This window comes from Hemiscyllium ocellatum, chromosome 14 (assembly GCF_020745735.1).
Source record: "Hemiscyllium ocellatum isolate sHemOce1 chromosome 14, sHemOce1.pat.X.cur, whole genome shotgun sequence".
Lineage (NCBI taxonomy): Eukaryota > Metazoa > Chordata > Chondrichthyes > Orectolobiformes > Hemiscylliidae > Hemiscyllium > Hemiscyllium ocellatum.
Genome location: NC_083414.1, coordinates 37177776 through 37199377, shown reverse-complemented (window position 1 = coordinate 37199377; position 21602 = coordinate 37177776). Strand labels below are relative to the sequence as shown.

Below are 21602 nucleotides of genomic sequence, written 5' to 3'. Positions count from 1 at the left end.
GACATCAGAATGTGACTGTAAGTGAGGCAGGTAGGGGGAATCTGAGTTCAGGAGTGCAGGAGCCTCAGCCCTTGACCTTGTCCAAGGTATGAGATTCTTGCTCCCTGTACGGATGAGGAAAAGGGCTCTGGACAGGGTGAGCCAGCTGACCACGGCACCATGGTGCAGACGGCCATTCAAGTGGGGGGAGCAAAAAGACAAGTAGTTGTTATAGGGGATTCTATAATTAGGGGGACAGATAGTAACCTTTGCAAGCTGGATCGGGAGTCTCGCATGGTGTGTTGCCTGCCCGGTACCAGGGTGCGGGACATCTCCGACTGACTTGAAAGGACATTGGAGCGGGAGGGGGAGGATCCAGTTGTTGTGGTCCACGTTGGGACTAACAACATAGGCAAAGCTAGGGTGGAGGACCTGTTTGGGGATTATCAAGCACTAGGCAGGAAATTGAAGTACAGGTCCTCAAGGTTCATAATCTCCGGATTACTGCCCGAGCCACGTGCCACTCGGCCTAGGGATAAGAAAATTAGGGAAGTAAACACATGGCTAAGAGATTGGTGTAGGAAAGAGGGATTCCACTTCATGGGGCATTGGCATCAGTTTGGAACCGGGGGATCTGTACCGTTGGGACGGTCTCAACCTGAACCGATCAGCTACCAATGTTCTAGCAAAGAGGGTGGTCAGTAGGACTTTAAACTTCTGAGTTGGGGGGAAGGGAAAGTGAGAGCAACAGGGAGTATGGAGTTAAATGGAAAGATAAGCAACAGGATAGCATATGTGCAGGCAGATTTAAACTCGAGGCAGACTGGGAATGCAGCAAAAAGGAAGGATAACTTAGAACATCTTATGACCTCCAATATCTCTAATGATAAAAAAGTTAGCATTAAGGCATTTTACCTGAATGCTCGTAGCATTCATAACAAAGCAGGTGAACTAATGGCACAGATCATCGTGAATGATTATGATGTGGTAGGCATCACAGAGACGTGGTTACAGGGGGGTCAGGACTGGCAGTTAAACATTCAAGGATTTTCAACTTATAGAAAAGACAGGGAGGTGGGCAGAGGGGGTGGGATTGCCTTGTTAGTTAAGAACAAAATTAAATCTATGGCACTGAATGACATAGCATCGGATGATGTGGAGTCTGTGTGGATGGAATTGAGGAACCACAAAGGCAAAAAAACCATAATGGGAGTTATGTACAGTGGTCAGGACCAGGGGTGCAACATGTACCGGGAAATAGAGAAAGTATGTCAGAAAGGCAAGGTCACAGTGATCATGGGAGACTTCAATATGCAGGTGGACTGGGTAAATAATGTTGCCAGTGGATCCAAAGAAAGGGAATTCATGGAATGCTTACAGGATGGCTTTTTGGAACAGCTTGTCATGGAGCCCACAAGGGAGCAGGCTATTCTGGACCTAGTGCTATGTAATGAACCAGACTTTATAAAAAATCTTAAAGTCAGGGAACACTTAGGAAACAGCAATCATAATATGGTAGAGTTCAGTCTGCAGTTTGAAAGAGAGAAGGCAAAATCTGGTGTAATGGTGTTACAGTTAAATAAAGGTAATTTTGAGGGCATGAGAGAGGAACTGACGAAAATAGACTGGAAGCAGAGCCTAGCGGGGAAGACAGTAGAGCAAAAATAGCAGGATTTTTTGGGTATAATTGAGGACATTGTACAGAGGTTCATCCCCAAGAAAAGAAAGATTATCCGGGGAGGGATTAGACAACCATGGCTGACAAAGGAAGTCAGGAAATATATTAAAGAAAAAGAGAAATCCTATAAAGTGGCCAAGAGCAGTGGGAAATCAGAAGATTCGGAAGACTACAAAAACAAACAGAGGATAACAAAGAGAGAAATAAGGAAGGAGAGGATCAAATATGAAGGTAGGCTAGCCAGTAATATTAGAAATGATAGTAAAAGCTTCTTTCAATACATAAGGAACAAACAACAGGCAAAAGTAGATATTGGGCCACTTCAAACTGATGCTGGAAGCCTAGTGATGGGAGATAAGGAAATAGCAGGAGAACTTATCAATTACTTTGCGTCAGTCTTCACAGTGGAAAACATGAGTAATATCCCAACAATTAAAGGGAGTCAGGGGGCTGAGTTGAGTATGGTTGCCATTACAAAAGAGAAAGTGTTAGAAAAGCTAAAAGGTCTTAAAATTGATAAATCTCATGCCCCAAATGGGATACATCCTAGAGTTTTGAGGGAGGTGGCTGAGGAAATAGCGGAGGCGTTGGTTGAGATCTTTCATAAGTCACTGGAGTCAGGGAAAGTCCCGGATGATTGGAAGATCGCTGTTGTAACCCCCTTGTTCAAGAAAGGATCTAGACAAAAGATGTAAAATTATAGGCCAATTAGCCTAACCTCGGTTGTTGGTAAAATTCTAGAATCCATCATTAAGGATGAGGTTACTAAATTCTTGGAAGAGCAGAGTCAGATTAGAACAAGTCAACATGGATTTAGTAAGGGGAGGTTATACCTGACAAACCTGTTGGAATTCTTTGAAGAGGGGACAAGTAGGTTAGACCAGGGAAACCCAGTGAATGTGGTCTATCTAGACTTCCAAAAGGCCTTTGATAAGATGCCACATGGGAGGCTGCTGAGCAAGGTGAGGGCCCATGGTGTTCGAGGTGAGCTACTGGTATGGATTGAGGATTGGCTGTCTGACAGGAGGCAGAGAGTTGGGATAAAAGGTTCTTTTTCGGAATGGCAGCCGGTGACAAGCGGTGTCCCGCAGGGTTCAGTGTTTGGGCCGCAGCTGTTCATGTTATATATTAATGATCTGGATGAAGGGACTGGGGACGTTCTAGCGAAGTTTGCCAATGATACAAAGTTAGGTGGACAGGCAGGTAGTACTGAGGAAGTGGGGAGGCTGCAGAAGGATCTAGAGTTTGGGAGAGTGGTCCAGGAAATGGCTGATGGAATTCAATGTGAGCAAATGCGAGGTCTTGCACTTTGGAAAAAAGAATACAAGCATGGACTACTTTCTAAATGGTGAGAAAATTCGTAAAGCCAAAGTACAAACAGATCTGGGAGTGCTAGTCGACGATTCTCTATAGGTAAACATGCAGATTGAGTCCGTGATTAAGAAAGCGAATGCAATGTTGTCATTTATCTCAAGAGGGTTGGAATATAAAAGCACCGTTGTGCTACTGAGACTTTATAAAGCTCTAGTTAGGCCCCATTTGGAGTACTGTGCCCAGTTTTGGTCCTCACACATCAGGAAGGACATACTGGCACTGGAACGTGTCCAGCGGAGATTCACACGGATGATCCCTGGAATGTTTGGTCTAACATACGAGGAACGGCTGAGGATCTTGGGATTGTATTCATTGGAGTTTGGAAGATTAAGGGGAGATCTAATTGAAACTTACAAGATAATACATGGCTTGGAAAGGGTGGACGCTAGGAAATTATTTCCGTTAGGCGAGGAGACTAGGACCCGTGGACACAGCCTGAGAATTAGAGGGGGTAAATTCAGAACCGAAATGCGGAGACATTTCTTCGGCCAGAGACTGGTGGGCCTGTGGAATTCATTGCCGCAGAGTGCAGTGGAGGCCAGGACGCTAAATGTCTTCAAGGCAGAGATTGATAGATTCTTGATGTCACAAGGAATTAAGGGCTATGGGGAGAATGCGGGTAAGTGGAGTTGAAATGCCCATCAGCCATGATTGAATGGCAGAGTGGACTTGATGGGCCGAATGGCCTTACTTCCACTCCTATGTCTTATGGTCTTATGGTCTTATGTCTTATATTGCTGATTACAGTAGATTGAAGGCCATGAATTAGCCATGTTGAATCTGTCTTGTTCATACCTGGAGAACTTCCTACATTGCCGGTTAGATGCCAGTGTTGTTGCTGTACTGGAAGAGCTTGGCTAGGGGCCGTGACTAGTTGTGGAGACACATCTTCAATAGTATCGCCGGAATATTGTCAGGGCCCATAGCCTTTGCAATATCCAGTATCTCCAGCCATTTCTTGATATCAGATGGAGTGAATCAAATTGGCTGAAGACTGGAACCTGTGTTGCTGTGGATCTCAGGAGGCAACCTGAGCTTCAGCCTTGACTTTTGCACTGATGTGCTGGGCTCCCCCATTGTTTGTACAGCCTCATTCTCTGGCGAATTGTTTACTTGTCCACCACCACCATTTTTGACTGGATGATGAATCTTTGGAATTCTCTATGCAAGAGGGCTATGGAGGACTAAATATTGAATATTTTCAAGACTGAAAGTGATAGATTTTTGTTTATTGAAACAACTAAGGGATATGGGGAAGTTTAATAAAGTGGTATTGATTAAGAAAATCGAGCAAAATCACACTGAATGGCAGAACAGGTTCAAAGGCCTGAATCCAGACCGCAAGAACCCTCATGGTATCAGCTCAACAACCGTAGAACTTAGATCTGATCAGTTGTTTGTGAAATCATGTGGCTGTGATGATCACTTGCTTCTCAAGCTGTTAGGCATGCAAATATCCTGGTTTGTAGCTTCACAAGTTGCTACTCCTGGCAGACCATTCTGCACTTTTCATTGAACCAGGGTTGATCCCCTGGCTTGATGGTAATGGTTGAGTGAGGGATATGCCAGACTATCAGGTTGTGGATTTTTGTTAGATTACTATTCTCTAGCTGTTGATGACTCATAGATCTGTCTGAAGTCTGTCTCATTTAGCATGGTCACTGTGCGGTTATCATTCTAGCTGATAATGTCATGAACAGACACATCTGCAGCAGCCCGAATGGTGAGGATGAGGTCAAGTATCTTTTTTTCCCTTTTGTTGTTTCCATTACCACTTGCAGCAGTCTAATCTAGTAGTTATGTCATCTGGGAAGTCCTCCACCAACAATACATTCTGCACACCTTCCACCCTTAGTACTTCATCCAAGTACTGTTCAAGATGGAGGAATGCTGATTCACTCAGTCAGGAAGTGAGGAGGTGTGCATTTCATGGTAGTCAGCAGCAGGTTCCTTTACCCATGATAAGCTGATACCATGAGACTTCTTGCGGTCTGGATTCAGGCCTTTGAGCCTGTTCTGCCTTTAAGAGACATTTTGTCAGATTTTCTTTGTCACTACCATTTTCTTAAACTTCCCCGTATCCCTTGGTTGTTTCAATATACAAAAATCTTATCAGTCTCAGCCTTGAAAATTTAACATTAGTCCTTCGTAGCCCTCTTGCATAGAGAATTCCAAAGATTCATCATCCTCTGAGTGAAAATGTTTCTTCATCTCAGTCCTTTCCTAAGTTGGTGTTCTCTGATCGTAGATCTCTCCACACCAGAAATTACCCATGGCAAATATATCTTTCATGAGACAAGGAAAAAAAGGAAGTATGCCTGAGTTTACTGTCAGCAGTCCTGCATCTTCCTATCACGAGTAGTGGTGGTTAATTACACAAGTCGCTCCAGGAGGAGACTGCATAAATATTCCCATTCTCAATAGTGGTGCATCCATCATACTGAAGCAGTACTAAATACTTGTACACCAAAACTAGCCATACCCCCAGTAAAACAGCTCCGGTACTGTTACAAGACTGGCTTCTGCCCAGCAATGTGGGAAATTGCTGAGGTATTTTGTATATGACATTCATTCTGCTGCTTATTGGTAGAGGGTCCTTTAAATTTATCAGGAGCTGTTTCAGTGTGGTGATAGGATTATGGGTTACCATGATGTCTAGGGGCCAAAGTAGTCTGAGCTCATCTCTGAGATGTTTTGATGTATGGCGGGGTGACTAGAGTCTTATCGGGTACCCGTTGTTCCTGAATACACTGTTTTTTGTCAGCTAGAACATAGAACATAGAGCAATACAGCACAGAACAGGCCCTTCGGCCCACGATGTTGTGCCAAACATTTGTCCTAGCTTAAGCACCTATCCATGTACCTATCCAATTGCCGCTTAAAGGTCACCAATGATTCTGCCTCTGCCACTCCCACAGGCAGCGCAATTCATGCCCCCACCACTCTCTGGGTAAAGAACCTACCCCTGACATCCCCCCTATACCTTCCACCCTTCACCTTAAATTTATGTCCCCTTGTAACACTCTGTTGTACCTGGGGAAAAAGTCTCTGACTGTCTACTCTATCTATTCCCCTGATCATCTTATAAACCTCTATCAAGTCACCCCTCATCCTTCGCCTTTCCAATGAGAAAAGGTCTAGCATTCTCAACCTATCCTTGTACGACCTATTCTCCATTCCAGGCAACATCCCGGTAAATCCCCTCTGCACACTCTCCAAAGCTTCCACATCTTTCTTAAAATAAGGCGACCAGAACTGCACACAGTACTCCAAATGTGGCCTTACCAAGGTCCTGTACAGCTGCAACATCACCTCATGACTCTTGAATTCAATCCCTCTGCTAATGAACGCTCATACACCATAGGCCTTCTTACAAGCTCTATCCACCAGAGTGGCAACTTTCAAAGATCTATGAACATAGACCCCAAGATCCCTCTGCTCCTCCACCTTACGAAGAACCCTACCGTTAACCCTGTATTCCGCATTCTTATTTGTCCTTCCAAAATGGACAACCTCACACTTGACAGGGTTGAACTCCATCTGCCACTCCTCAGCCCAGCTCTGTATCATATCTAAGTCCCTTTGCAGCCGACAACAGCCCTCCTCACTATCCACAACTCCACCAATCTTCGTATCGTCTGCAAATTTACTGACCCACCCTTCGACTTCGACTCCCTCTTCCAAGTCATTAATAAAAATTACAAACAGCAGAGGACCCAGAACTGATCTCTGTGGAACTCCACTTGTAACTGGGCTCCAGGCTGAATATTTACCATCTACTACCACTCTGACTTCGACCGGTTAGCCAGTTCTCTATCCAACTGGCCAAACTTCCCACTATCCCATGCCTCCTGACCTTCCACATAAGCCTACCATGGGGAACCTTATCAAATGCCTTACTAAAATCCATGTACACTACATCCACTGCTCTACCCTCATCCACATGCATGGTCACCTCCTCAAAGAATTCAATAAGACTTGTAAGGCAAGACCTACCCCTTACAAATCTGTGCTGGCTGTCCCTAATCAAGCAATGTCTTTCCAGATACTCATAAATCCTATCCCTCAGTACCCTTTCCATTACTTTGCCTACCACCGAAGTAAGACTAACTGGCCTGTAATTCCTGGAGTTATCCCTATTCCCTTTTTTGAACAGGGGCACAACATTCGCCACTCTCCAGTCCCCTGGCAACCCCCCCCCCCCCCCCATTGACAGTGAAGACGAAAAGATCATTGTCAATGGTTCTGCAATTTCCTCTCTTACTTCCCACATAATCCTAGGATATATCCCGTCAGGCCTGGGGAACTTGTCTATCCTCAACTTTTTCAAAATGCCCAACACATCTTCCTTCCTAACAAGTATCTCCTCTGGCTTACCAGTCCATTTCATACTCTCCTCTTCAACAATACGGTCCCTCTCATTTGTAAATACTGAAGAAAAGTATTCATTCCAAACCTCTCCTATCTCTCCCGACTCAATACACAGTCTCCCACTACTGTCCTTGATTGGACCTACCCTCATTCTCATCATTCTCATGTTTCTCACATACGCATAAAAGGCCTTGGGGTTATCCTTGATCCTACCCACCAAAGATTTTTCATGCCCTCTCTTAGCTCTCCTAATCCCTTTCTTCAGCTCCCTCCTGGTTATCCTGTATCCCTCCAACACTCTGTCTGAACCTTGTTTCCTTAACCTTACGTAAGCCTCCTTCTTCCTCCTTACAAGACATTCAACCTCCCACGTCAACCAAGGTTCCTTCACACGACCATCTCTTTCCTGCCTGACAGGTACATACATATCAAGGACGCGTCGTACCTGTTCCTTGAAAAAGTTCCACATTTCAACGACACCCTTCCCTGACAGCCTATGCTCCCAGTTTATGCTCCTCAGATCCTGTCTTGCAGCATCGTATTTACCCTTCCCCCAATTGTAAAACCTGCCCTGTTGCATGCACCTATCCCTCTCCATAACCAAGGTGAAAGTCACAGAATTGTGGTCACCATCACCAAGATGCTCATCCACTTAAACAATCCAAGTAACAAATCCAATATGGCCTCCCCTCTGGTCAGACAATCTACATACTGAGTTAGAAAAGCTTCCTGGACACACTGCACAAACATCGCCCCGTCCAATCTACTTGATCTAAAGAGCTTCCAATCAATATTTGGGAAGTTGAAATTGCCCATGACTATGACCCTGTGGCTTCTGCACCTTTCCAAAATCTGTTTCCCAATCTGTTTCCCCACAACTCTGCTGCTATTGGGGGGCCTATAGTAAACACCCAACAAGGTGACTGCTCTTTTCCTATTTCTGACTTCAGCCTATACCACCTCCAAAGGCAAATCCCCCTCGAACTGCCTTTCTGCAGCTGTTATACCATTTCTAATTAGCAACACCACCCCCCCCCTCCTTTATTACCACCCGCCCTAATCTTACTGAAACATCTGTAATCAGGAACCTCCAACAACCATTCCTGTCCCTCTTCTATCCATGTTTCCATGATGGCCACAACATCGTAGTCCCAAGTACCGATCCACGCCTTAAGTTCACCCACCTTATTTCTGATACTCCTTGCGTTGAAGTATACACACTTGAGCCCATCTCTGTGTCCGCAAGTATTCCCTGTCAGTGCTACCTTCTCCACAGTCTCCCTACATTCTTTGACATCCCGAAAAACAGCTAACCTACTTGCTGGACTACAAGTCCGGATCCCATTCCCCTGTCAAATTAGTTTAAACTCCCCCCCCCACCGAAGAGTGCTAGCAAACCTACCTCCCAGGATATTGGTGCCCTTCTGGTTCAGGTGCAACCCGTCCTGCTTGTACAGGTCCCATCTTCCCCAGAATGTAGTCCAATTGTCCAAATACCTGAAGCCCTCCCTCCTACACCATCCTTGCAGCCACGTGTTCAACTGCACTCTCTCCCTATTCCTTGCCTCACTGTCACATGGCACCGGCAATAACCCAGAGATGACAACTCTGTCCGTCCTACCTTTTAGCTTCCAGCCTAACTCCCTGAGTTCCTGAATGACCTCCCCAGCCCTCTTCCTATCTATGTCATTGGTGCCAATGTGCACCACGACTTCTGGCTGCATATCCTCCCCCTTAAGGATTCTGAAGATACGGTCCGAGACGTCTCGGACCCTGGCACCCGGGAGGCAACAAACCATCTGAGAGTCTCGCCCATGTCCACAGAACCGCCTGTCTGTCCCTCTAACTATAGAGTCTCCTATAACTAGCGCTCTCTTCCTATCCCCCTTTCCCTTCTGGGCCTCAGAGCTGGACCTCGTGCCAGAGACCCGGTCACTGCAGCTTACCCCTGCTAGGCCGTCTCCCCAACTGTATCCAAAGCGGTATACTTATTGTTGAGGGGAACGACCACAGGGGATCCCTGCACTGCCTGCTTCCTTCCCTTCCCACCTCTAACTGTTACCCAGCTACCTCTGTTCTCTGGTGTAACTATGCCCCTGTAGCTTCTATCTATCACCCTCTCAGCCTCTCGAATATTCCTCAGTTCATCCAACTCCAGCTCCATTTCCCTAACGCAGTCTGTGAGAAGCTGTAGCTGGCTGCACTTCCTGCAGGTGAAGTCGGTAGGAGCATCGGTGGTCACCCCTACCTCAAACATCCTGCAGGAGGAACATTCCACTGCCTGCGCTGCCATAACTCTACACTTAGTCTCCAAAACAAGAACACTAAGTAGCTTACCTGTTCAGCCAACTGAGTCCGTTTTTTTAGGTTAGAGGAGGAGGGAGAGTGGGAGACTACACATGTAGTGTCTCGGGTTCCTTCTCCACTCAAACTTCTTACCTTCCCATGATGGACTGAGCTGTGTTCTCTGAAGTTTATTTTGATCTTGGGAAGAGCAGTTGCCACATGACACTGTAATGGATTCAGATAGGATGATCTATAAAAATTTGTAAATGTCTTGATAGACATGACAAGTTTCCTAAACCTTCTGAGGAAGTAGAGGTGTTGCTGTGCTTTCTTGACTGTAGTGTCAATATCTCAAAGAACAAGGGGAGCAGATTCATAGGAACACCACCACCTACATGTTCAGCTTCAATTCAGACTTCATCATGATTTGCCATTCCTTTCATATCACTGGGTCAAAATCCTCAATCTTCCTCCCAAGCATTGTGGTGTACCTACAGCACCTGAACTGCAGTAGTCTAGAAGGTGGCTCATCACCACCTTTTCCAGAGCAGTTAGAAATGAGCAATAAATTCTGTCCCAGCCAATCACACACACATCTTTGTTTAATTCATTCACATGAAAATAAAAGCTGATGTTGGCAGGCTAAAGAGGATTGTCTAATCGCATGTGTGAAGTATAGGAATTGGAAAAAAATTTCAAATTAAGAATTACTTGCCAAAAGATGAAATTCTTTGACATAGAAACAGAGGAATAATGATAAAGATTATAGTGTATTGATGTAAACAGATCCTAACAAGTAATGAAATGAGCTTAACATTTGCTGCATGTAACTACCAATGATCATTTCCCCAGTGCAGTGACAATAGCCACAGTGTCCATGGGGAATGAAATCTTCACAATATTTAGGGCTCTTCCGTCCGCTTTTCACCCAGTGGACAACCTCAAAATCTACCGTATATACTCAAGTTAATAGTCAATCTCATGTAAAAGTCGATCCCCTATTTTTGGTCAAAAAAATCTGGAACTTTACATATATCTCGTATAAAAGTCGACCTTAGTTTTTTGCAGACAACAAATCAACATTTATGAGACAGTGTGCTGGTCATCATGCTCCACTCTGGGTGTTACAATCTGCCAGTTGTTGCCCTCTGCTCTGAGTTTTCAGAATTACCATAATTTTTTTTTTCTTTATTTGTTTTGGGATCAACTGGGCTTCTGCTAATGATACAGTATGAATTTTGATGGGCATGAATTTCAGCCCCTCAAAAGTAATATCCATGTAATAGTCAACCCATAAATTTAACCTTAAAAAGTAGTCAAAAAAAATCACTCTTACTTGAGTATACAGAGTGTAACTAGAAGACATCATAGGTAGGTTTTTGGTACAAAATGTTTGCCAAATTAAGAATGCCACAGTAATTTGCTTGAATATGGATTCTTCTTGACTCACGCAATAACTTGTGTGTTTTAAATACTTTCTAACCAATCTGCTTGGAGATGTTATCACATATCTCTGAGACAGGTGGGATTTGAACTTGGGCCTCCTGGCACAGTGGTAGGGACACAACCAATGTGCCACAAGAGCCCTACTTTTGTATTTTACAGTTATAAATTGAATGTCCTTTATTTATGCCATAAAATGGCTAGCTATCATTTGTTTGTTTTTGCTCTCCTGTGCATTAAATCACAGAGTAATAAATTATTTCACAATAAAGAGCAAGTATATTCTATTCCATGGGACTCAGATTCAATCATCGCCTTTACTTTTGGCTCAAAGCATATGAAATTCACATCCTTATCTTTATAGTTAGCTTGTATTGAATTGTGTTAGTTAAGTTAATTGAACATTAATACTGATAGTTGTCAAGTGTAACAGAAATTTCCTTGTACTTACTGAGATTATAAATTTGATTATTTTTTGCATAGAAAGGTCTAAATTAACTTAACTTTGAATTCAGTGGATTTTTTTCCATTAGCAAAATCATAAAATGCCAATTTTATGTGTGTGATACAGAAGTGGTTCAGAACAATATTGCAGTAGATAATAATTTGATGAAATTATGCGTTTGGGAATTTTGTGTTTTTGGGACCATGTCTTTAAATTTAGGGTAAATTGAATCAGGTTGTCTGAGTTGTGTTGAAGTTTTCCTGACAACAATCTGTGTGATGGGACTGCCAAAGACCCATGGTGTGTAAAGGTATACTGAGAACTGGCCACTTGATTCCAGGATTGGATAAAGTTAGCTAATTAATATTTCTAGCTTGAGTATGAAGAAAAGGCATTAGTGTTGCTAAGGGGCAGATGCAGGGAAAGCTATTATGAAGGTCAGTTTTCCAAAGTATCATTGAATATAACAGACAAGTGGGTTCACCTTGGTGGCTCATGGTGGTGTCTCGGCTCGGCGTATAAATGGGTCCAGAGTATATTCCCAATGCACCAGGGTAATTGAAGAGGTTGCAGCTTCAACAGCAGCATCAGTATCTGCAGCTATGGCTGTGGCTGCGGCGGTGAGAACAGGCAGCTAAGATCTCCTCTGTTGAGAGTGTGGTGCTGGAAAAGCACACAGGTCAGGCAGCATCCGAGGAGCAGGAGAATCAACGTTTTGGGCATAAGCCCTTCCAGGCCCTGCTAAGATTTCCTGGAGAACAAGATAGGCAGAGGACACATCAGAGACTGGTGAACTTTTCCTTCTGTTTTTCCTAGTTTAGATTAAAAAAGACTTTGATGTTAACTATTACCTTATTTATTTTTCTACTTAAAGTATGAAATAATGCGTATCTTTTTAACTCTATTTCTCTTATTGCTTTATACCTAGGTTTTTGTACCTAAGTACCTTGGTACTTAAGATGGCCCCTTATGTGGTGACATTATACATTTTTCGCTGTGCTCCTTTATTTCTGTTCTTGAGTATATGTGACAATAAAATATAAATCTAAATCTGAAAATAATCTAAATCAACAGCCAGGCCTGGAAGGGAGAGAAAGTAACTGGAAGCTGAAAATCTGTATAGTTCACTGTACTAGATTGTGATAGATGTTCTTGCTTGGTTCGAAAAGACCAAATCTATGAGGATTTAAAACAGAACCGTAAGTTTTGCCTAGCTATTGCTAGAGGGAGGATCTCCAATAATACTCCAGTTGTGAATGAATGTTCTGCAGTTTGACATTACCAGGCTGAGAAAGGAAACATGAGAGGTAAACCCTCAGGAACCAAGAATCACCTTGGACTGATTTTGGGACAATTCATCATCTACTGAAAGGACAGTATAACATAGAATGGTGAAGTGTGCTTGGTTCTGCTAAAACAGAGAAAGGGGTGTTTCATTCTGTAAATAGCTTTTTTCATTGAAGATAGCATTTAGTCACTAGTGCTTTATGTCTTCTAACTGTAAACATCTCAAAATGTGAGCTCTTGTCAATACATCCATTCATACATCTACTAACGGCACAGTGGCACAGTGGGTAGCACTGCTGTCTCACAGCGCCTGAGACCCGGGTTCAATTCCCGACTCAGGCGACTGACTGTATGGAGTTTGCACGTTCTCCCCGTGTCTGCGTGGGTTTCCTCCGGGTGCTCCGGTTTCCTCCCATAGTCCAAAGATGTGCGGGTCAGGTGAATTGGACATGCTAAATTGCCCGTAGTATTAGGTAAGGGGTAAATGTAGGGTATGGGTGGGTTGTGCTTCGGTGGGTCGGTGTGGACTTGTTGGGCCGAAGGGCCTGTTTCCACACTGTAAGTAATCTAATCTAACTTGAAAGTTTGAAATTATTTTTAAGAGTCATCAGTGTCTTTGGAAGCAGTAACTAATTATGTAAGTTCTGAAAACAACTTTATTTATTTTTTCAGATCAATGGCACTTTCCTGACCATTCTGAGAGCAGTTTACAATTCATTTCCTCTCAACAGTCCATATCTTACCCAGAAAGTTCCAGAAACACTTCAAATTTACAAATAAATGAGAACAAGAAAGAAAATGAAAGCAGGTCAGCATCTCTAAGTGAAGATGATGAAAAAGATGATGAATTAAAATTGAAGGATATATTTACATTTTCATCACAACCAAGGTCAGCTCCTCGTGGCAAGATGCAGACAGCTTCATCAGAATGTTTCACGTGGACAGTAGATATGAAGGATGATGGAGAACCAGAAAATCCAGCTAAAAGAGGTGCCCATCTGGAGGATGATTTCTATCAAAATTATGACAGTGAAGAGGTAAGGCTGACTAAATCCAACAACTTGTGTCTATTTGCAACTTCAGTTCTAGTCTATAAATATGCAGTAATGGGTGGTTTCAATGAACGGGTGGGGTTATGTATAAGTGCATACAAAAAAAAGTATATCAAAGACTGCCATGATAAAAGGTGTGAGAGCAAGTCTTGAGCACCTTATTCATGTTATTTGAACAACAAGGATTGTTTTATTGTGTTGGCAATACTTGAACAAAACTGGTAGTAGCAGAGTTGTCTTGTATGTTGCCGAGCTAGGCGGTGAATTGTGTCCATAAACATAGTATATGTATGTCAATAATTTAAATTGAATTGATACTGATATACCGGAATGGCAATTTTTTTTGACTGATAAGAGGAATATATAATGTGCAATCTCTGAGATAACTACACAAATGGAAGTTGAGATGGGATTGTGAATACAAAGCTCCATTTGGACTTAGTCCATTTATTTTAAAAAGTGTGCTAAATGGCATTTATGACATTAACAATCATAGATACAAATCAAACATTTATGTTGCATGAAAAGGTAGCTTTTACCTTCAGAATACGTATTTTTATTTAAAAATTTACGTTTTACTTTCCTAAATCATGGGATACCAAGTTAGGAACACCCACTAAATCAATCAATAAATGAAACAAGGCATTTTCCTATGGGCAGCTTCAAATTTTGGGGAAAACAGACAGCATTCGATTGAAGCATGTTGTACTATCACAAGTGTATTTATATTTTCTTAATTGTATTAGTCACTAAAATGTTTTGAAATCTCAGCAGAAGTCACTTCTTTTACCTATTCCATCCAGATGCAACAAAAATGTTCTGAGCTTTCATTAAATAATTCTCAGAGAATACACCATTCCATATTTATTCCATATATATTTTCATTTAGGTAAACTTCAATTACATCAAACCAAATTGAAAAATTAGTGACAAAAAGAGAGCAATTGACATTTTTTTTAAGTGACAGAAAATTTACATAGAAAGAAAGAGAAAGTGAAGACTGCAGAATGGAGATCAGAGTCAAGAGTGTGGTGCTGGAAAAGCACAGCAGGTCAGACAGCATCCAAGGAGCAGGAGAATCAACATTTCAGGCATAAGCCCTTTAACAGGAATTTCTGATTCTAACCAGGAAGAAGTTTGTTTCAAAAAATGTGAAATAAAGGGAAATATAAGAATAATTTAGCCCAAGTATTAAAGAAAATCGAGTCCTAAATACACAATAAACTAAACTAAGAATGAAGATTGAGACAATAAAAAATGTAAATTGAATGAATTAAAACAAAATATCAGAATAAAGAGTAATATAAATTAAAATGTCCAGAATTCATAGGCAGTTTTCTGAGTAATGAGGCTGGAATTTAATCATGAGGTTCATATTCACTTTCATGGTTTATGCATGCCAACTGAATCCTGAGATTAAATTGCAGCCTTTTACACAGAATTTATCATCCATTATTTTCTAATGTATCTTATAGTCTCAATAGGATTGAAATAGTGCTAATGAGGGTTAGCATAGTGCACAAATGACATTGCTTGAAGAATGCAAGAGGCAATTGTGGTATCACCATTGCATAATATTGTCGTGTGATTTACAAAAAAATCATAATAAGATTTTTTTGCAGTTTGTATTTCTTATAGAATTATGGCTGATGGACCTAATTAATCAAGGAAGTTATGATATATGTAGCTTATAAAATGGATGCTTGAATGCTTCGTGAACATTCTTTTATACAGATTAAATTACAGCCTTATTATACTCCTACCATTTAAAACTTCCAATAATATTTTATATGCTAACAATATTTGATTCAGTACTGACACTGCATAAAGGCTCTGAAGTTTCAATGCTATTTGTACCTAATGATGGACCCACTGCTTAGTTCAGAGCGAAATATGCTGTGGATATTATTTCCCATTCAAGCAAGCTGTGGAGCTGATTAAAGGAAAAAAGAAGGTCTGATATTATGAATTTTTATTGATCCATTGGCCCCTAGTCAGTTTTCTCAAAGTAATAGTAAAGGTCATAATTTCTTTGGGTGCAGGGTCCATAAATGTTCTGCCAAAAAACTGTTCGTGTTATGTTACGAAATGGTTATCATTTTTCTTGATTTGGGGCAGAATGACAAAATAATCACTTGACATTCTGGTTCAGTTCAAGCATCAGAGTTTATTGTCTTATACCGTTAGAGATAAAGTGTCTGGCCATCCAGGAACTTCTCCGCTGAACAAAGGGAAGTTTACACTTTTTAAACCTTTGCTTTAAGCTTGCCTTAGACTGTAACAAACCAAGTATATTGTCAATTGAATACACACAGGGCCAATCGTGTGACTGTGTGATCAATTCTGGACAGCTTTAGGTCATCCCATGATCTCAGACCCCCTTATCAATTATCCTCGGGCCATCACAATATATCTTATTCAACCACATTCCAGACTTAACTTCTGGGACAGTTATTCTGTATTCCCTTGCTAATGGAGAGGTGGCTTCTTCTGTCTGCTTGGACTGAATGTCCACAGGAATGCAGTTAAATCCCCTAACGTATACTTAAAACTCAATTTTGATCTGTAACATTTTACTACAATTAGCTCAAGAGTGTTAACTGATTCAGGTCACAACCTTCCCACCTATCCTATGTTGAATACCAGACTTTGGACTAGCCTGATAGAAAGACTTCTATCAACATTTCTCAAATATGAACATTATCAAACTGGCTTTATACAAGCAGTTGCACCTGCTTCAGTTTCAACAGAATCCATTTTATGCATTTCACAAGACCCTTTGTCTGTTATCTTAGGCTTGTTATCTTGGATATGCTCCTTCTGTGAAAACTACAATTACTCAGGCTTAGAGTTTAACTTCAACAGCAGACTGTGGAAGCTGCTGTTTCAGCTAAAAATCTTCCTCAGCCATTTTATGACACCTGAGAACCACTTTCAGCCATCTGTGCTACTTCAGCCATGAGCAGCCCTGACAACCTGGATCAAGAAATAATCAGATGACCAGAGGGGGCTTTTCATTGTGAGTAGCAATTGATCCAAGCAAGTTGAGAGGCTTCTGCTTTCAATGAAAATAGTCTGCATACAAAGAGGGTAATTGGAAATATACCAGTGGATATATTACAAATGAAACTGCAAAATTAATTACCCTTGCAATTAAAATCTTTTATTTTTAGTTCATCATACCTTTAATTACAGTTGCTGAATCTATTTCATTTAACTTTGTATTCTTATTGATGCCATTAATTATTAGTGTCACTACCATCCAAAGACTAATACAATTAAGAGAACTATTTAGTTTATAAGAATCAGATGAATCTGCTGCTGTTTAGCCAATATAATCCAAATAATGGCATTAAACCACATTGTGTCAAACCTGACTTGTAACATGAGTGTTGGGCTTGAAAGCGTAATTTAGAAATGTAAATAACAAGATAATTTTGTAATTTGTTGCATAAATCGCAAGGCTCACTGCTGTTAATGAGTTCCAAACATTAGGAACTTTAAGTTAACTGCAAGAATCTACAAAATAACAATACGCAAAAAAAATCTTGAAATAAATTTTGATAGATTCGCACTGTTTGATCTTTCTGTGATAAGCTTGATCATTTAATGGGACGATATTTTTGGTTCTTTTTATGGTTTCTATTTAGTTTCACTGTCTTCTTCCAAGCTCGATGTGATAATTTGTTTATTGAGACACAAGTATGAAGTTGGTGAAAAGATTTGTAGTTCGGGTGCTTGTTGTGGCTGTGTTCGCCGAGCTGCAACACAAATTCCCAGTTCGGCGAACAGAACCACAAGAAGTATGAACTTCTACTTCACTTTAACACTTGAGCTCACAGCAATGTTTTGTACGATAACTAATCCCATCCCCAAGTTTGCTTCTTGTTGTTGCATCAGAAATAAATTTAAATTATCAAATTATGCAAATAATACCAAATTAGGGGTACAATTAACAATGTAGAGACCAAAATATGGGAAGACTTAAATAGTCTTGAAAAGTGCTTAGATAGTTAATAATGTATGTCAATATGGCAGTGTGAGAGTTTGTTCATTTTGGTGGGAGGAATGCGAAGTGCATTTATTCTTTGCAAGTTAAGAAATTAAACAAGAGTGGGTGCAAAGATAGAAAACTATAAGATGTTGGAGCAGAAGTAGTCAATTCAGTCATTGAATATGCATCATCATTCAGTGAGATTGTGACTGGTCTGATAATCTTCAGTTCCACTTTGCTGCATTTTCCCCATAAATTTTGATTCTCTTAATGATTGAAACTCTGTCTGATTCAGCCTTGAACATACTTAATGACGAACATCTACAACCCACTATGGTAAAGATTATCAAAGATTCACTACCCTGTGAGAGAAGAAATTCCTCCTTATAGTTGGCAATACAGATACATACCTCACTAAAAATAACTATCATATTGATATAGTTATTGAAGAGAATAAAGTTTAATCTTGGGATTCATTTCCAGATGAACAAAATATAAAAGTAGTGAGTTAATATAAATTCATATTGAACCTTGCTTGACACTATTCTTCCAATACAGTGTGCAGTTCTGACTTCCATCGTACAAAAATTATATTGAAGCTCCTTCATTATTTAGTATTTTTGGAATGCTATTAGAGTTTTATACCATGAATTCTATGCCAGGTATTTTTTAACTGCTCTGCCATTTCTTGGTTCCCATTATTATATCCCCAGCCTTATTCTGTAAGAGCCAGTGTTGACTGTGGCCCCTCACACCCTTTTTATGTATTTAAAAAGTCTCTGACTGTACATTTTCATTTTTTTTTGCTTCCATGTTATTTTCTAGTCTGCCCTCAGTTTTTATTCTTCTTTAATATTTTTGGTCATCCTTTGTTGGTTTTTAAAACTTTTCCAATACTCTTATTTACTGCTAATTGTTATCACATTGCCACATTTTGTCCTTCAATTTGATACTGGTCCTTTTTCCCATTAACCACATTCAGTTCATAGTGTTGCACTTATCTTTCATCAAAATCATGAGGGAGAACAGTAATGATAATACCCACCCTATGCCACAATGTCCTGGGACTTGCATTCCACTCTACCAGTAAATTTCCTGCTAAGTAAACCTGTTGGAATATAATACCTAATAATAATCATTTCTAATACCTAACTGATATAACCTTCTAACCTAGGAATTGTGTGTGAATCTGGTTTTAATTATTGCATTTGTTTTGTAGTCTATACAAAAACTACTCGAAGTTTGTCCAATCTCTCCTCATAGATAATACCCTTCAAATCAAGCAACATCCTAGTAAACAATATAGATAAAAGACAATAGACAATAGTACAGGAGTAGGTCATTCTGCCCTTCGAGCCTGCACCACCATTCAATATGATCATGGCTGATCATCCTTAATCAGTATCCTGTTCCTGCCTTCTCTCCATAACCCTTGATTCCACTATCCTTGAGAGGTCTATCCAACTCTTTCTTAGATGAATCCAGAGACTGGGCCTCCACTGCCCTCTGGAGCAGAGCATTCCACACAGCCACCACTCTCTGGGTGAAGAAGTTTCTCCTCATCTCTGTCCTAAATGGTCTACCCCGTATTTTTAAGCTTTGTCCTCTGGTTTGGCACTCACCCATAAACTGAAACATGTTTCCTGCCTCCAGAGTATCCAATCCTTTAATAATCTTATATGTCTCAATCAGACCCCCTCTCAGTCTTCTAAATTCAAGGATATACAAGCCCAGTCGCTCCAGTCTTTCAGCGTAAGGTAATCCCGCCATTCCAGGAATTGACCTTGTGAACCTACGCTGCACTCCCTCAATAGCCAGAATGTCTTTCCTCAAATTTGGAGACCAGAACTGCACACAGCACTCGAGGTGTGGTCTCACCAGGGCCCTGTACAGCTACAGAAGAACCTCTTTGCTTCTATACTCAATCCCTCTTGTTATGAAGGCCAGAATGCTATTACCCTTCTTCACTACCTGCTGTACCTGCATGCTTACCTTCATTGACTGGTGTACAAGAACACCCAGATCTCTTTGTACTGCCCCTTTACCTAAATTGATTCCATTTAGGTAGTAATCTGCCTTCCTGTTCTTGCCACCAAAGTGGATAACCATACATATATCCACATTAAACTGCATCTGCCATGTATCTGACCACTCACCTCACCTGTCCAGGTCACCCTGTAATCTCTTAACATCCTCATCACATTTCACCCTGCCACCCAGCTTAGTATCATCAGCAAATTTGCTAATGTTATTACGAATATCATCATTAATATCATTAATATATATTGTAAAAAGCTGCGGTCCCATTACTGATCCCTGCGGTACCCCACTGGTCACTGCCTGCCATTCTGAAATGGAGCCGTTTATCACAACTCTTTGTTTCTTATAAGCCAACCAACTTAATCCAAGTTAGTACTTTGCCCCCAATACCATGCGCCCTAATTTCGCTCACTAACCTCCTATGTGGGACTTCATCAAAAGCTTTCTGAAAGTCAAGGTACACTACATCTACAGGATCTCCCACGTCCATCTTCAGAGTTACATCCTCAAAACATTCAAGAAGATTAGTCGAGCATGATTTCCCCTTCATAAATCCATGCTGATTCTGATCTATCCTGTTACTACTATCCAGATGTGTCGTAATTTCATCCTTTATAATAGACTCCAGCATCTTTCCCACCACTGAGGTCAGACTAACTGGTCTATAATTTCCTGCTTTCTCTCTCCCACCTTCTTAAAAAGGGTTTCAACATTAGCCACCCTCCAATCCGCAGGAACTGATCCCGAATCTATCGAACTCTGGAAAATAATCACCAACGCATCCACAATTTCTCGAGCCACCTCCTTCAGTACCCTGGGATGTAGACCATCAGGCCCCGGGGACTTATCAACCTTCAGGCCTAACAGTCTCTCCAACACCAATTCCTGGCAAATATAAATTCCCTTAAGTACAGGTCCTTCAGCCACTGTCACCTTGGGAGATTGCTTGTGTGTTCCCCAGTGAACACAGATCTGAAGTACCAATTCAATTCTTCTGCCATTTCTTTGTTCCCTGTAATATATTCCCCTGTTTCTGTCTTCAAGGGCCCAATTTTAGTCTTAACCATATTTTTGGCTTTCACATACCTAAAAAAGCTTTTACTATCCTCTTTATATTTTTGGCCAGTTTACCTTCGTACCTCATTTTTCCTAAACATATTTCCTTCTTAGTAATCCTCTGTTGTTCTTGAAAAGCTTCCCAGTCCTCTGTTTTCCCACTTATCTTTGCTATGTTATACTTTTTCTCTTTTAACTTTATATTTTTCTTACCTTCCCTCGTCAGCCACTGCATCCCTCCTCGTAGGATCTTTCTTCCTTTTTGGAATGAACTGGTCCTGTATCTTCTGTATTATACATAGAAATATCCACCATTGTTCCTCCACTGTCATCCCTGCTAAGGTGTTGCACCATTGAACTTTGGCCAGCTCCTCCCTCATAGCTCCATAGTTCCCTTTATTCAACAGAAATGTTGTCACTTCCGATTGTACCCTCTCCCTCTCAAATTGCAGATCGAAGCTTATTGTGTTATGGTCACTACTTCCCAATGGCTCCTTCACTTCGAGGTCCCTGATCAATTCTGGTTTGTTGCACAATACCAGATCCAGAATTGCCTTCTCCCTGGTAGACTCCAGCACCAGCTGTTCTAAGAATCTA

The 21602-nt window shown here is 41.2% G+C and overlaps 1 protein-coding gene across 1 annotated transcript in view; it reads left to right on the top strand.

Moving 5' to 3' along the window:
• The window catches only part of cfap20dc (CFAP20 domain containing), a 400449-nt gene that overhangs the window by 217024 nt on the left and 161823 nt on the right, over nucleotides 1–21602 (top strand). Inside the window, exon 11 of the mRNA XM_060835856.1 lies at nucleotides 13536–13900. Coding sequence (XP_060691839.1) covers nucleotides 13536–13900 — 365 coding nt within the window. The remainder of the gene's footprint in view (nucleotides 1–13535; nucleotides 13901–21602) is intronic.